The following is a 17,151-nucleotide window of genomic DNA, read 5'->3' as shown; positions in this document are numbered from 1 at the left end:
CATCCCGCACTAATACACAGCACAAGCATAGCCACTTATTAACACAAGAGTGCTATATGATCTATATGTTGTAACTGAGATTGCTTAGCCAGATTTCAACTCAGAATTAACTGTAAGCTGTCTAATAAAGTAGTAATAGCCAAATGGACTCTCTGAAGAGTTTTTGACTGAAAAATTCTTAAAGCTAAATTGGAGGAATCATACTAATATTGACTTTGTGTAGTATTGCTTGTAGTCCACAAAGACTTGCTTCTCATATTCTTTTACCTTCATGAAGCCAATGACTGTTCTTTGGTGATCTGTTGAGGTAGATCAGTTAAAATCTATCTGAGGCCAGGCAACCATTCTGAATTGTTATCTACTGATTTCATTCTGGTTTTAAGCTTTTTCATCTCTGTTACTTATCTTGGTGATGATGATCATGGTTGTGAGGGTTGATTTGAGCTGCTGAACTTGAAATTCATCTGTTTTGACTTTTCACTAAGCATCTGTTTCAGCAGTGCTTTTTCCTGTACATTAAGCTTCAGCACTGTGCATTTTGAGCACTGTAACTGGAGTCAATAAAAAGTAAACACCATGTCTAGAAGCTCTTAATCGGTATTTCACAGCCACGTTAGCAACTCTGCCTTCCCCTTGTCCTATCAAAAGCATACACTTAGGAACAGCAAGGCATTGCTAATGTCATCCCTTACATCCAATACAAAGGAAGAATTCTGTTTAGGTACTCCTCCTCCTTCTTGTGTGAAGAACATGAATTCCTAAATTTGTTGCAGTGTTGTTTTGTTTTTTGTTTTTTTTTTTTAATTTCTTCCTCCTGTATCTTTCCTTAGAGAAAAGGACAACACCAGGGTATTCCACCATAAGCAGTATGCATCCTTTGCTTTTAATGTTCATTCATTTCAAATGGATAAATATGTTAAAATAAACAGCATTCTGAGTGGGTATCTAACCCCTTCATGCTATCAGATGTGGGGGTGGGGGTACACGGCGGGAGGGGGGTATTAGCACAGGCGCTTTGCCAGATTGCCAGCTTAATTCTTTATTGACTGATTCCGATTTCAGAAGAAAAAATTCTGTATGGTCCCCTTGCCACTCGTAACTGGAGAGCTACAGCATCAGTGTGGTGGATTTGTAGTCACTTTCTTTCCCTAAAGTATAATGTAAAACCTTCCACTGCTGGGCAGTTTGTGTTGCTGTAACACTGCTGAGTCTTTCTTGCAGCCTGTGTCAAGGATTGAACTTTCCAAATTATGTATTTCAGACCTTGAGAAAGAAAGGACTTAATGGCTGTGACAGTCCAGACCCCGATGCAGACGATTCAGTAGGTCACAGCCCTGAGTCTGAGGACAAGTACAGAAAGATTAATGAAGATATTGATCTAATGATCAGCAGGCAAAGATTGTGTGTAAGTACTCTGAGCTCCCTTTCATTTTTTTTACTTTCTGATATTTCTCTGAACCTGGCAGGCATTGAACAAGAAAGAAAACAAAGGTTGTGAAAGCCCCGATCCTGACTCCTCTTACGCTCTCACCCCACGCACTGAAGAAAAATACAAAAAAATTAATGAAGAATTTGATAATATGATCAAGAGCCATAAAATACCTGTAAGTACCAAAGGTTAGATGGCTGTCTGCTGATAACTGCTGCAGTAACAAACCATAACCCTTTCAGTTCTGGCTTCTTAAGGAAAACATTTCAGCTGGAAACAGGCTTTAATAGCCAAATATACAGTTAAACACTGTGGTCAGAAAATTTTACACAATGTATTTTTCTTCCAAGTCTCTACCTCTGACACACAGACAAAGCCTACTATAGGTGAAACCTACAGAAGGAAGTGAAATATACATATATACATTATATTCACTTGATTTACAGAACTGTTTTACCACACCACTCACCCAAATTATACCTAAAAAATAACGATGAAAATCTTTCTTTGTGGACAGGCTAACAAACCCACAGAACACTCTCTGTGGTGATATAGAAAAAACAATGTAGAACTGAAATTCCTTTATATATAGTAATTAATGCATTCTGTGCATGTCACTTCTTCAGTTCTCAAGTGTCTCTGCTAAACTCAGTTGCAGCACTGAAGGGTTACAGCTACTTGCTCGCTGCAGACAAACAGACTGCATGAGAGCCTAATGGTAGGATTCAGACATGTTTGTGTGTTGGGGTGATTTTACAGCTTTATCAGAGAATTTGCTTTGACCTCATCAGCATTTCTTTAATGCTTTAACATGAGCTAAATTTTGTTTTAACCAAGTCAAAATTTCTAACCATCAGTCATATGCCTTGCCAGATATCTAAGAGAAATAACTCTGCATGTGCTCTTTCGTTTGCACAAGACATACGAGGGGAAAATACTTTGTCATTATGTTTAATTTATAAAGCTGACAAAAAGAATGTGGAGGTTTGGAGGTTCTTCCAAATGTGGGTGGAAAAGAAAGTAGCAAACCAAAGACTCAGGCAGGTTCAAAGAAACGTCTGAATTTGCATAGGTAACTGCTTGCTTCTAGAAGACATCATTTGGATGTGTACATTCCTCGTTCCCGCGTGTAGGTTGTATGGTTAGCTGCCAAAATGGACGTCTGTGTACCCAGAATGAGCAAAGGCTCTTCTGTAGCGCTAGTCAATTGTGCGTACAAAATCTGATACCTAAGCTGAGGATACCTCTCAAGGGTGCTCTGTTTCTGTTTCATGCAGTATAAGTGTTCTTTCCATTAATTCTCAGCAGAAAGATTTTCACTCAAGTAAATTAAAATTTGAAGAATTCACATCATAGCAAATATATTTTTGAAAAAAAAAAAAAATTTTCCCAGAGGCCAGAATGGCACCAAATTTGATAAATTAGTATTTGGAATGGCTGGTTAACAATGCCCAACATGTATATAAAATATCAGGGAGGAACACACATATATATTCCATCTGGTTTTAGCTCCCTTTTTATTTTCTTATTTTGCATAGCTGTTTATCTCAGAAAAAAAATGCTCTAAAGCTGTCACCATGAATTTGGTTTCTCAGGATGGAACTCAGTTTGACAGATGATGACTGCAACATTTAGGGTGACTCTTATAAGCTGGAATGATTAACCCGTTTTCACATCAAAATCTTACCAATTGCCATTCTTTTCCTCTTTGAAGGATGACCTTTGGCTTGTTTAAATCAAAGTGTCAGAATTTTCAATCAGATAGTATTTAACCAAGTTACTTTTCTACCTTAAAATTGTGTTCGGGGTGGTCCTTCAGATCCTCTGTTTCATGCTACCTGTTTTTGTTCCAACAAAGCAGCACATGTTGTAACCATCTGAAATCTTAAGACATAAAAAAAAATCAACCAAACAAAAAAAAAACCCTTGCAAAAACCCCTTATTCCTTTGGTAGTGAGTTCTATCACTTTCTTTGCCTCCATAAGCATTTGGGAAAATCGTCTTTTTTATGAAATAAGGAAAGTTCTAGGAATTTGAAACAACACAGTTGCTCTAAACATGGTACATTACTTTTGTCCTCCCAAGAATTAATGGACTTTCCCTCTGGTTGCTTTCATTAAATTTAATCTTTTGATGTCAAATATAGTCCTACTTCACCTATTACCTTGGTGATTAACTTGGTTTCCTGAGCTGTATTTTGGGTATAATGTAACTTCCTACCTTGCAGGGATGTTACAAGGTACAATGTATTATCTTTTTGTGAAATTACTTCAGAGATGCTTCAGAGACACAGAACTGCACAATGTTAGTGTTTCTTTTCATGTAAGACAGGATATCCCTTCTTTGAATACTTCACACGCAGAGCTCAAGGTCTGTGTGCTCCATCAAGCTGCTTACCACAAAAGGAAGAATCAGTGGGTGTTCTCCCCTAATGCAACAGGACCTCCTTCTCTTGGCATAAGCCGAGATGTAACGGGCAAGATGAAGCTCAAAGCTAGTACATAATGGAAATTTGTAAATACAATATGTATTTTTATATATAAATATTATATATCTTATATTGTATACAATAATATCCTTAGCTGTACAAATTAGTAAAACTTCAGGGAAGCCAGGGAAGTTATATTCATTTAATTGTGATCATCAAAGTTAGCCAAGAAAGTTGGGGAGAAGAAAGCAAAATTGAACACAAAGTCACCAAGTCATTAAATCACTACTTACAAAATATATCAAACAATGTGGTCCCTGTGCCTGTTCTTGTAACAGAATAAAGCTGTTGCCAAATGAAAACACAATTGGCTTTTGCTCCTAACAGCTAAGGCCAATAATGTTTCCTCAGATAATTTTCTGGGGATAAGTATTTATATTGTTCTAAAACATCTGATAATAATTAGACATTCATTTGTAGTTTTCATAAGAGTGATGAAAGCAGAGGAGACAGAAATAGTCCACTAGGAGGGAGCTATAAGTATCTCTGTCTCTAAATAAATGAAGGCCTGGTTGAACATGGGAAGGATAAAAAACAATATTTAACACAGAGTGTTTGGTCCATTAATTTCCAAGGGTTTTGAGTCCCCAGCACTTTGCTTTGCACAACATACCCCAGCTTGTGGAGCACACGTCGAACACAGTGTGTGCTGTACACTGGCGCTTCCTCTCAGGTGAGCCATCTGCCCTCTTTGGAAATTGTGTCCAAAGGAGAAAAGGCTGAGATAAGAAAAAAAAAAAACAAAATGTGGTAAGCTGCATAGACATTCAAATAAGGCTACGTCTATGTTAGAAAATTAGCAAATGGCAAAGAACGTACCGAGGCAGCGGGAGGTGCTTATCTCTGCCCTGAATTGGTCGAGCAGTCCCTGGCATGCTTTTGGCACCGGCCAAATAATGCTGTCCTACACAATTTCTTAGCTCTGTTTGGTAGTTAGCCCAGGCCAGGAACAATTCCCAGTTGTCAGTTTATATGTAGTCATGATGTTTTTGAGGTTGAGAAAGCTTAATAGTTTGGACATGGACTGCTCTGTGGCCTCAGATGGCCTCAGTTCCTAGGCAAGTTTAATTTACTAATAGAGGTATTACGCAAGTGCACCATAAGCTTTGATGTCCATCAGGCCTAGCTGGAACAGATATGTTCCATGACTGACCACCAAGAATGACTAGGGAGCTTGCAGGAGGTTGCAGTTCTTGGTGAAGGACATTCAAGACACTGACAAAATTTCGGCAACCAGAGCAAAACTGTAGCTAGAGACTGTCTAATCCTGGTGTTTATCCAGACAAACCTCCCTCTAACCTTTGCTACTGAGGAGAAGAAATAAAAACTACTCTATTCCAGATATAGTGTGCATTGTGCTGCAAAGCAGAGAGTAAACTGACTTTGCCCTGATAAAATTGCCTATACTCTGTAAATAGATGTAAGTATATCCAGAGAGTAGATAAAATGGTGAAAATTAAACCGTTACTACAGAAATTAAGAAAATAGTTCATTTAACTAGTTTAAAAAATATTTTTAAAGTGACAAAAGGAAAGCTAAGTAACAGTTTCAGCGATGTTTGTATGTTTCAATGATGACTAGTGAGACTGGCGGCCACAAGAGCCACCATGACTGGACCTCTTTTGTGCTGTACTAATGTAGAAAAAGAAGATTGTGGCCCTTGAAGGGTTTGGCCTGTACATGGAAGAAATACAGAACGTAATGATGAAAGTAGAAGAGCCTGTTGAGGATTGGCAAGACCTTCAGATTTGCATTTGTACCTGTGTTTTAGTTTAGGTAGCTCAACAGAGATTGGGATTAGGAAAATAAATTAAGAAACTAGAGGCAATATTGGTGTCATCAGCTGCCTACCCAGGCTTAGAGGGCAGATTTCACAGATCTCATGGCAGAGGTGAAGAAGACACTGTGCAAAGTGCTCCCCAGTGGGTGATACTCAATGCGACATGGGCTGGCACCCAAGCAGGCAGGATCATGTGCTGGAAGCCACCAGGCAGAGAGATCTCCACCACAGCCCTGAACATTGCAGCAACAAAAGTGTCCATGTTGGCTTACTCATGTCTTACATCAGCCGGACGTGAAGCTAAGACATCTATCCTCATGTGAATTCACTGGCTAAAACTTTTCAAAAAGGCAGAAACCACCAGGAGCTTTGAGCTCCAGGAGCACCCGTGCATTGAGAGGGACAAATTGCACCTCTGACTTGCATGGTATTTGGGAACCTTTTGGGTCCTTCTGTGGCCAGTGAAGAAAATGTCTTGCTTCAAAACATACTTTCAGGCTGATAAAATGTTTCAGATTATGCTATGTGAACCTATTTCCAAGGAGCCTAGACATCAGTCATGCCATACACTGGTACTCCTTATGCTATGTACCTTGTAAATTTTCCTTTGAAAGACAAGCCACACATGCAGCTAGTGAGCTGGACTTCAACATCTGCAGGCAAAAAAGGTGGTTCCTGAAAGAAATAAAGAACATACTTCAGCAATTACATTTTTCAGCACGTAATCATTTATTCTCTTTTTTCTATTTGTGAGACACAAACATTCGTATGTTTCAGGATCCCTACACAGACCCAGCAGCACGTGCAGTTTTTCTCCTTACCCACTGAACACACAGATTCCCAAGACCCCTCTCCTCCCTGTCCCACCTCTACTTCAACCATTCAACTCTGTGGACAATACGGCCCTTGGGTGCACTTCAGCTTCTCGGCAAAGGGAAGCGAGTCCCAGCGTGCAGCCCCAGCCGGGGAGCAATACCAGCAGGTCCCTCTGCTCAAGTGCCCTGCCTGATCTCAGTCATTATGCTATGGCCATCTCTCACAAAACCAGGCCACAGGCTACGTAGAGGGTTTCAGAGATAAATTAACACCTTGAAATTAATCCTGAGGCATTTGTGTAATGCATCCTTCACATCATACCCTGAATGAAAGTCTTGCTGTGAGTTTCAGTGGTTAAGCAAAATGATTCCTCTATATTTAGAGCAAAATTATGTCCGCCCCTAGAAAGGGGAGAAGACCAAAAAAAAAAAAAAAACCAACCCCTTTTAAGGGATAACCGTAATTTGATGGCCAGTGCTGCAATACGCGGGGCACAGCCAACAGCTCTGGCCAGCCAGAGAGGAGACGTGTGGGTGGCACAAGGTCAGGGCTCCTCTGCTGCCCAACACAGCAGATTACGTGTCCGGCTCTCAACTTATTCCCTCTAGGTCCTTGAAGACTTACCCGTACTATCAGCTGCCAACAACAAAATTAAAATCTGTGATTTCCTCCCTCTGAAGATGTTACGAGTCTGGCTTAAAGAATTTTTTGATGGGTTTAGGCTGTTGTAAGATTTTTAAATGGCAAATTAAGGGGTACTTTGCGCTCAGGTATTTAAACATTTCAAATGCTGTCAGGTAATTCTGAAAAAGTTTTCTTTCCGTTCACAAAGACAAGAAATTAATTGTTTTAAAAACAGATAAATTAAATATGGAGTTCTAATGTATTTGAATGCCACCAGAGTCATAAATTTTACAGAAATTCAGTCAACTTCCACCCAGGAAAACCCCAACCTGTAAACCCACCAACCAACCAAGAAAACCTGAGATGGGCTCTCTAGAAGCATAATGAGAATCAAGTACTGCATCTCCTTATGCCCTCTGTCAGAGTGGTCCTTAATTTGGTTCCTTTTTGAAAGGGATTCCTGCAAAGGAAGGTGGCTCAGAACAACATCCTGCCTTAAATTATGAAAACAATATATTGGAAGGGCACCGCCAAACACAACCCCATCACCACCCACCAAAAAAAACCAAAAAACAACCCCACCAAAACCCCACAAAGAACCCAAAGACTGATGTATATCTGAAGTTCTTATATTTCCTACATGTTCCTGACTAGAACTTTGTTTCTTTCCAGACCCCAAGCTAAGATAGAACATTTAAAAGAAGTAATTTACTGTGTTGGTGCCTTTAATGTGATTTGGGATCATTCCGGTTGCTAAAGCAACATAAGCTGAAATTAAAGCTTTCCCTTTTGTATTGCACACCTTCTAATTTTTCTCCATGCAATGAAGTCATCATAATCATGTACCTTTGATCTTGCAGTCATCTGTGACACTACATTAAGTTATCACAAGTGAACAATTACAACTTCATGGGATGAAAGAAAAAGAAAATTAAGCCTCATAAACCAGGGTTTTGTTTTTAAACAAAAAAAAAAGTAAAAATCTTTCCAATTCTTACAAAGTAAATGTGCAAGCTGCATTAAGGGAAGATGCAATCATGATTTGAAAAATCGTATTTAAAAGCCTTGGTAACTCTTTTGAAACTCTTCTCTTGACTCTTGGGGGAGGGGTGCGAGCGTAAATATTTTAACCACCAACTACAAAATATTTGAACTAAATATAGAGTAACTGTACTTGAAGGCTGTTGTGCTTCTGTACTATTCTCGTCTTTGTTTCCCTTTTTTGCTTGTACAGGCTGTTCCACCACCAAACTTTGAGATGCCAGTTTCTATCCCAGTGTCCAACCACAACAGTTTGGTGTACAGTAACCCAGTCAGCTCACTGGGAAATCCCAACCTTTTGCCGCTGGCTCATCCTTCTTTGCAAAGAAATAGCATGTCTCCTGGCGTGACACACCGGCCTCCGAGTGCAGGTAACACAGGTAGGCTCTGTTCAATCCCATCCCTTTAAATGCTCTTTTATCAGCTGCTTCTGTGCCTTAGGTCACTTTAAACTGTACTGTGAGAAACAAAAACTCTCTTTTTACCAATCATAACAGTTTGTCCAAAATTGCTGTGTTGAAAAATCAAAAGAAGAGCCAAAAGGGGTTTCTATTCCCAATTTAGAAAATTTAAAAAAAAAAAAAAGTTCTAGAAAAAGCTGAATATTGACTAAGATTAAAGGAAATCAATAAAGGATAAAAGGGCAGACAATTTGCTGTTTCATAAAAAGACGGCTTGTCTGCTTAATTCATGCAAGAACTCACTATACCATAAAGCTTAAGCAGGCAGGGGAGAAAATGTAGCCAATGCAAACAAGTTGAAACAAGTAAAATATGACACTCGTTACTTAAGTCATCAGTCTAGAGGCTAAATGCAGAATTTATTATTATTTATGCATTCACAGGTTCCTTGATGGGTGTTAGCTGAGCTTGGTACTGGAGTGCCTTGTACAGCAAGCGGCTGTGCTTTGCTCTGGTGATGGTGAGGGCTCACCTCTGAATAGGATAAATGGGGATTAAGTTAATTCAATCTGTCTGGCCGAAGAAACATCAAGATCCCTAGGTATACCGGGTTCAGAGAACCATTTGAGATCCCCAAGTGCAAAGAGAAGTTTTAAAAATCCTTAAGACCGAATGTCTATGAAATGCTGAGGAAAATAAATGAAAAGCTACGTAAATATGTGTTGTAGCTTCTGAGTTACATTCTCATATGGGAACTTTCAGTCTCTTCCTTCCATTTTTATGTGGAAGCGTTTGCTTTTCTGACTAATACTGAACTAAAGATAGTTTTCAAATCAAGGATTACTATACATAACTTTCAAATATCGTTTATTTTTCGTATGCTATGGAAGTATGAAAATAAAATCATTAAATGTGTACAACATATTTTGTTTTTCCTTGAAAGGCAAATAATTTTGCATGGGTAACATTAAACGTTACAATTTTACGACTATGGTTCTGATCCGATCCGCCTGTTGAAGTCAGAGGAAAGTGGTTGTGGGTACTGGAGCAGGCCATTTGAAGTCAGAGAATATGTTTTGAATGTTTGCCTGTTATAATTTATCATGCTCATTTGTAGTATTTCGTTTCACCGTAGGTGGCCTGATGGGTGGGGACCTCACTACCGGTGCAGGCACCAGTGCAGGTAAAGAGAAAAGAATTTATATTTATTTTTCCAAGTGAACAAAGGATTTCCTTCAAAGGCTGAGCCCTAAAATAGCTCCATACTGGAGGTGGGATGTTAGAAAGTGATCGGCATTGGGTTTTCTCCCCCAGCTGGGGGGTGGGGAGTTGATATTTGTGTTTCACTCATTAGTAGGAGGAGGCTTGCTTTCAACAGTGTCAAAAATCTTGCACCTCAACAAATTCCACGGATACAAATGTCTGTTTTCGTTCACATTAGCCTTCCGTAAAAAACTTTAGGGGCAATTGCATAGCTCTGTTCAGGCAAAACTTCCACTGAAGCCAGGGTCTGAAGCCCCAATCCTTTTCAGGTCACAGGGAGTTTTTCCATTGACTTTAGTGGAATTCAGCTTTCATTTTATGAATTTAATCTTGAGTAAAGATTTCATTATTGAGTCTTTCATTAGACTTCAGTCTACTGAGCACAGATTTGATTTCAAACCCCTGCTTTATGACCATTGCTAGTCAGCAAAATCTGTTATCATTTACTTGAATAATCAGTAATTAACTTAAGCTTAGTTTTATGTATTTACTTAAGTGCTTTGGTACACAACAGGGAAAGGATTTTCAAAATACCCATGCAGAGAAAAAGATTAGCCCCTTTAGTCCTGCTCCCATAGAACTAATGAGAGCTGTACTAGCTAAGGTCTGCGTTATCAAAGCAATGTTGTCAGAGTAGTCCCCTTTGCTCAGTAAACTCAGTGGTTTGTTAGCAATGTCAGCAATGTTGCATTATGACAAATACAGATTACAAAAGACAATGGCAAGATTACTGTTTCAGTTTGAGAAGTAAACACATATGTTCGAAGAAAATAAGCTGAGTGGTGAAACATGGAGCACATCCAATTTTACTGGGTTAACTGCTCTCAGAAAGAACTGTATGGAAAAATAGTTGGAAGATCCATTTTGTGCACTATAAACCAAGGCTGATATATATGCCAATTCTGACGTTGTCTCATAAAATTACTTATAAAGAAATCCTAGATACCGTGATCTTTTTTTTTTTTTCTTGGCTCTTCTCAGCCTGCGTTAGACCACCCCCCTTTTATCTTCACGCGTAGATGAGTCACAGATGTTTGTGTGATGCATTTGTAATAAAATTGAAACTGCACAGCATTGTATCAGAAAGGCACTTAAACACATGCTAAAGCTTTGAGGGGTCAAAAATTAATTTTGTATTAATTTAGGAGTAGGGAAGGCAGACCACAGGAACTTAGCTATTAGTCCCCTTTGATCTCAAAAAAAAGAAAAAAAAGAAAGCGTGATAGAAAATTACAGATTTGTTAATTATCTTTTGTTAGCCTGCAAAACACAGTTAAAGAAAGATTAATTCTGGCGATGTTCACATTTCATCTTAACTTTAACCTCATGTATAGCAGAAACTTCAGGAACGGCAGCAGAGGGACTGGGGTGGGAAATTGATTGCGCTATTAAGGGGCTCCCTCTTCTGGCTTATGAAGAAATACCATTGCCTGATCCTTTAACAAGACGCTGAAAAGCAAATAGTAAAGGCGGCAATATTTTCTTTTAGAAGTCGCATATACTACAATAAAAGTTCCTCTGCACATGCATTTGGCTTAATAATCCTTGAGCTTAATAAAATCTGTATATCAATATGCCAGCTGAAAATTTATATTCTTTCTAAATGCATTTTTTTGTCTTGGAAATATATTAAAAGCATATATAAGCATAGGAAGAGGAATAGCTTGATTATTTACTCACAAATTAAGAATTTGTATTTCCTGGGTGCAGTGTTATGCATTAAGCTCTCAAGCACTGTAACTTTGGAGTAGGCAATTGATTTGAGGGGCGTATATACGAGGGGCATTGCTAGGAATGCATCATAAATATTTAATCATATGAATAGTCTTTGTTCTTTATCTGGCAATAAGAGCTTTAAACACCATTAAAGAAGTGTTTTCTAAGTCTCTTAAATGCAGAACAGTAGGAAGAATTTGATACAGGGCTGAAGGAAGATGAAAAGGTCACTCTAAGGTTGAATCTTCTGTCTTAGTTGCATCATTCCACAATGGCACTATTTTGGACAGTCCTCTTTCTTTAGGGTGCAGAAGAATAAACATCAAAAGTTCTCTTTGTTCATCATTCTTCACAAGAAACAGAGACCTCTGTGTTTTTTGCTATTTGGAATCTTAGAAGCTGGTAGCATGATCATGTGGTTTAATCTGTTGGGGTTCGTATTTCTGGCCAAATTAGAACATTATGAATTTGCATTTTTCTGCAGTGTCCAAAAATAGCATATATTCAAAATAACATACTCAAAGAAGAAGAGTCTAAGGAGTTTCATTTCTGCCATTATAAAATGAAACTACTTTTGATCGCTAACACCAGGCCTCAGTTTCTGCACTACTTTAACAAATTATATTATAACAAATTATACCTGCAATATCAGAAATGGAAAAAAAAATTAGTTAAGGCTGTGTTTTGAGAAGTATATTGTTTTGTTGGTTTGGATTATTTCAAGTAATAACCCTGAAATCATCCACAATTTACCTTGGGAGTCAACCCAAATCATAAATAGAACTTTAAAAAGCTGACTATTTTTTTATTACCCTACACAACTAAATACCGTCAGTGGTATTTTTAAGTTAAACCAAGGTTATCTCAGGTTTGTTAAAGTAAATTTGTTCTTAGCCAAACGCTGATTGAAAAGTTTCTATCATGCGATACTAGCAAGTGCCAACAAAATTGGAGTGAACTTCACATTTAGTAAAGTTGCTAAATTGTAAATACACCAATGTCTTTGGCACTATTGTCTCAAACCAGAGGCTTTTGATTGAAGGAGAGCAAAAGAACTTTTTGGACCCAAATCGGTATGGTCTAAAACCATTCTAGCTTACCCCATAACTAATATGAAGACTAAGTGACATTTTTACCTGTTTACATAATAGAATATGTGAAGTTCTTTTAATTTGTAGGGAGCGTAGTCTTTAACAAAACCATTTAATAGTAACTTGATCAGAAATAAATAATGTGTATGAAGTTTTAGTACTGCAAATTATCTTCTCGAGTTTTATTCAGTGGCTCAATATTTATGTTGGAAGCCTGATAAAAGATAACTTTAAAAATATTTCAATAGTTTTAAAATCAAAATACAACAGTATTGGGGGGTGTCTTTCTTTGCATCTGTACTTTAAACTTCTGATTTTCAAACTGAGTTATATTTTTAAATTGAGTTACATTTTTCAATTTTTATATGGTTTTCAGATTATGACATTTTGTATTTTACAATCAAATTTTCTTTTGAATGGAATGAGCCCATCTAAATCAACAGAATTTCTTTACATTTTAAACCACTATAAATAATAAAATTGAAGGAAAAATTCAATCTCAAGTTTTAAATCCAGGATGGGTGCAGTAAAAATACACTTGCTTTAATTGTTTATTCACTTTCTGTAATTCATTTGTTTCCCTATTTGATGTACTGCCTCCATCTTGACATTAATATTGAACTAAAGAAGCAAGTTACTCAAAAGTACTTGGGACTCTACAAAGGCTGTCAGAGGGACCAAGTGCTTGTTCTCTTTAAATCAAGCATCCTCAAACTACCTTTAAACCTGTTCTTTAAAATCATTAGAAACTGAAAAGATCAGTAGGGCATTTTGAAAAATTCATCCCATGTCTTTTTAACAACTGAATCCCGTATTTACCTATAAAGCAGCAGCTAGTCATTTCCTTCTGGAAATTAACCACAAGCCAACAGTTGCCTTCTCATCTTCTGAGGGCTGAGGTCCTGGATCTGCCAACCAGTATCATAATTTGCTAGTGCTTTCCTGCTCCTTTTTCTTCTCTTGGTCATGTACTGACTGTGGGTGAATGCATTATATATTCTACTAGTATTTCAAGTCACATAGGAATCTATTTAATAGTAGGGGGGGGTTAATTTAAAAGCCCTCGGGGTAGTGGCAATCTGGATTGTATCATCTCAAAAAAAAAGAAGCAATCTGCCCAAATAAGCCTACAAGCAGTGCCAAAAATAAGTAAGGATTTCAAAGGCACCTAGTTGCGTTAGTGTCTTCTGAAACTATACATTTAAATAAGCAAACTAATACTAAACATTAAAAAAAAAAATTAGGAAAAAAAATTGAAATAAAAAACTACAAGGTTACATAAATATTCTCCACTGTGCCCTGAAATCATGCCTGGCATAGTCAAGAGAAGACAACTCTTAGGCTACAAGTGTGGAATATGTTAAATATACAAGTGAGCTTGGAACAATGATTCCCAAACCACAGTTCATGGGCAACCTGTTAGGACTGGGTTTGCCAGGGAGAGCATGATAAGGCATTGCCCTTCCCTTGTTACTCGATGAGTGAAGTCACCCACAGACCTCGGATGCAAAGATTGGGCAAGATGTGGTACAAAAGTATAGTAAACAATAGTTCCTGCCCAAGGAAGTGTACAGTCCAAAAGAAAGAACATACAGTCATTCATAACAGAGTTTGTGATGCAATAGTGCCAAATCCAAACAATAGGAAGTCATAAATTGGCAGGTTGGCTTAAAACCATGGACAGGCATAAGGAATTAAAAACACAACAGCTCTCCTTTTCTCTATTTCCACTCATATTACACTATAAAGTGTTCCTTTTCCAAACTTTCCTCCATATAAGGAGGATATATACTTTTTTCCCAGTGTTTTAAGGGAAGTACCTCCATGTAGGAGATTTGTGATAGAGCAGGAAGAACACTAGAACTTGCTTGACAGCTCTGATACACAGTATGTAGGAAATAGTCTACAGTAACCGAATTTCATATCTGTGTAGGCAGTCAAGGCAGGCTTTTCCAAAATTAAGTCCTATTTCAGCCCTAAGCAACAGATGTTTTATACAGCTTATTCAGATTCTTCATACAGGTAAAAATCACATCAGTGAAACTTTGAGAAAAGGTTTGAAAGGATAGATGCTGCTGTCAATGTAAAAATAAAAAAAAAAAATCTTGCAATGAGTGTCACACAAAGGTTGGATGCCTGTATTTCCAGCTAACTCCTGTGGCCTCTTACCACACGTGTTGCCATAGTACTTTATTTAGTTATTCTCTGTCTCATCATCTGTCTAATCAGCAGTGTCTCAATATTTGTATTTATAAAAAGACAGTTTGAAAGGATTGAAAGGGAGAAAGCCCAAAGTTCACATGTAATGAACAACTGAGTGAGTCACACAAACTGTGTTTCTTTGTAAGTGGGATTTTAAAGACAGGCGTGATTGACTTCTTTTCCTTTATGACAAGCAGTTTCAAATGTACCTCAGGAATAATTTGGATTCTTTAGATAAAGTCCTTTTCCTAGTGAAGTCTGTGGGAATTTTATGCTTTACAGCAGTGAGACAGGGATTTCACTGGGGGTTTTTTTGTGCATTCTTGCTCATTAAGACACCACACGGTCTTCTGTCGCACACTGCAATCCATATTCTTGTTCAAATTCAGAAAATATAAGAAGTCATTGCAAATTAGCAAACATCTGGATTTCATGCCTGTCCTGAGCCCTGAAAGAGATAGTTGATGCCTCCTGGATCTGGAATGCAGCAATGACTTTGCTCTGAGAAAGAAAGCAAGAAATGCATTTAAAGTCTTGAAACTGGGACTGCAGCCACACATGGAAGCTCCTGGCAGTATTAAGTTAATGTGACCCCTGCCCTTTAACTTTTAACATGATTCCTCAATTAAGATATTCAATCCACAGCTTCCATTTGTTTTCCAAATCTCTCACAAGCTGATTTTCCCTTTGATAACAGTTGGAACAGTCTCCCAGAAATAAAAGCCAGAGGAGGCAGGGATGGCTCTTTTCTTTGCAACTGCTTGAATTTCAAAACAAATCTAAGTAGTATCTATGTGCAAAACACTTTCTTTTCTGTGTGTATCTGTTTTAATAACATTGGTAAGTTAAAAACATATATCATTTGCATTTAATATATGTAGTCCTGAAACTTTCCTGACATTGAATTTTAAATTATGCATTCTTCTTTTTTCAATAATTGTGCATTTAACAAAAATCAACAATTTAACTTTAGCTACATGTGTATGAAAAAAATGTTAACAGTTATTTCTAAAATTTCTTTGGGGAAGCAAGAAAGTGCATTTTCAGATAATGTGTTCCGTTTATAATTGGAATTACTTCTTGTCTTGAAGTATTTTTAATTAAAAAACATTTTTCCCAAAAATGATAATTGATTTCAAATACACAAAAAAGGAAGCTATTTTTCATTAGCAAATAATTTGTTAAAAGCAGCTGATTTGTCAAAGGCTCTCACTCAGGTAGCCAGGAGGAGAATTAAGTCTTCTACCTTTCCCAGGCTCATATCTTTTTCTTATATATCTTCAGAAAAGATTATGTTTTCCAGTAATTTAGTTTTTCCTCTGACATAAGTCAGGTTTTTTTCCTTTCTTCTCTAGAACAGCTCATATAAAAAAAAAAAGAAGAAATGCTGTTTGTTTTTTGCATAAACAGGACTAGAATGGAGCATCTTTTTGGCTGGCATACAAGATGAAGGAAGATGCTTCTAAGAGGCATTATTTAATTGTTTTACTGAAAGAAGAATTAACTTATAATCACAAGAGATCCACTAAGTCCTGAAAACATATTTTGGAGAGGGGGTTATGTCATTTAGGTGCAGTCCAGACATGATGTGTACATCCTTCACATATTAAGAGATGAGGCTTGTGCCACTTCCTCCAAGATTTTCAGAAAAGCCTTTATGCAAGCTGAATTTCAGATAAGCACCGCTGAAAACCACCCTCAATTTTTTGGTGTTGACCTCTCCTAATAGACTAAACCTTAGTGCAGAAAATTACTGCATTCCTAGCGCAGATGTGAACAGCAAGTGTCAGGGACACTGCACTGTGCCTGCTGCTCATGGTGGCAGCTACAGCACCAGCGGCCCCTGACGTTTTGTTTGGACCTTAAAACAACACACAGGAATATAGTTCTGATGCTCATTATGTAGTGCCCACGTGTTTGAACTACAGATGTGTAATATCTATAAAGCACAAAACTGAAGACTGCTGTGTAATTTTCTTAAGTGATTTTTTTCAATAATTACAACTTAGTTACTGTGCTGATTAGGTGAAGCTTCAAGGCAAACAAGATAACTTGAAATATATGGGGTTTGAGATAAGCATAGGTATTGATAAATAACCACGTTAGAACAAAGTAGTGTTGTGGAAGTGGAAATAAATTAATCAATACAATCAGAAGTGAAGATATAGGAAAGATAGTGTTTCTGCATTAAAGCTATATGCTCTGAGATTCCTGAAATGAGGTGCCATTAAAGAATTATGAAAGCAAATAGTAAGATGCTATGATCAGACAATACAAGAATACTGACAATAGTAACCGTA

General features: G+C 37.6%; 1 protein-coding gene across 20 annotated transcripts in view; it reads left to right on the top strand.

The window, feature by feature from the left end:
- The window catches only part of MEF2C (myocyte enhancer factor 2C), a 141,369-nt gene that overhangs the window by 101,947 nt on the left and 22,271 nt on the right, over positions 1–17,151 (top strand). For 9 of the 20 annotated variants that reach the window (XM_054809596.1, XM_054809602.1, XM_054809597.1 and 6 more), the window contains 4 exons: positions 1,262–1,321; positions 1,467–1,604; positions 8,372–8,558; positions 9,715–9,762. In XM_054809596.1, coding sequence (XP_054665571.1) covers positions 1,262–1,321; positions 1,467–1,604; positions 8,372–8,558; positions 9,715–9,762 — 433 coding nt within the window. Of the gene's footprint in view, positions 1–1,261; positions 1,406–1,466; positions 1,605–8,371; positions 8,559–9,714; positions 9,763–17,151 lie in introns of all 20 variants that reach the window. The other 11 variants (XM_054809611.1, XM_054809603.1, XM_054809612.1 and 8 more) reach the window with 5 other exon arrangements.

The sequence above is a fragment of the Grus americana genome, chromosome Z (genome assembly GCF_028858705.1).
Source record: "Grus americana isolate bGruAme1 chromosome Z, bGruAme1.mat, whole genome shotgun sequence".
Classification (NCBI taxonomy): domain Eukaryota; kingdom Metazoa; phylum Chordata; class Aves; order Gruiformes; family Gruidae; genus Grus; species Grus americana.
Note: the sequence above shows the minus strand (reverse complement) of the source record. Positions and strands in the feature narration are given on the sequence as shown.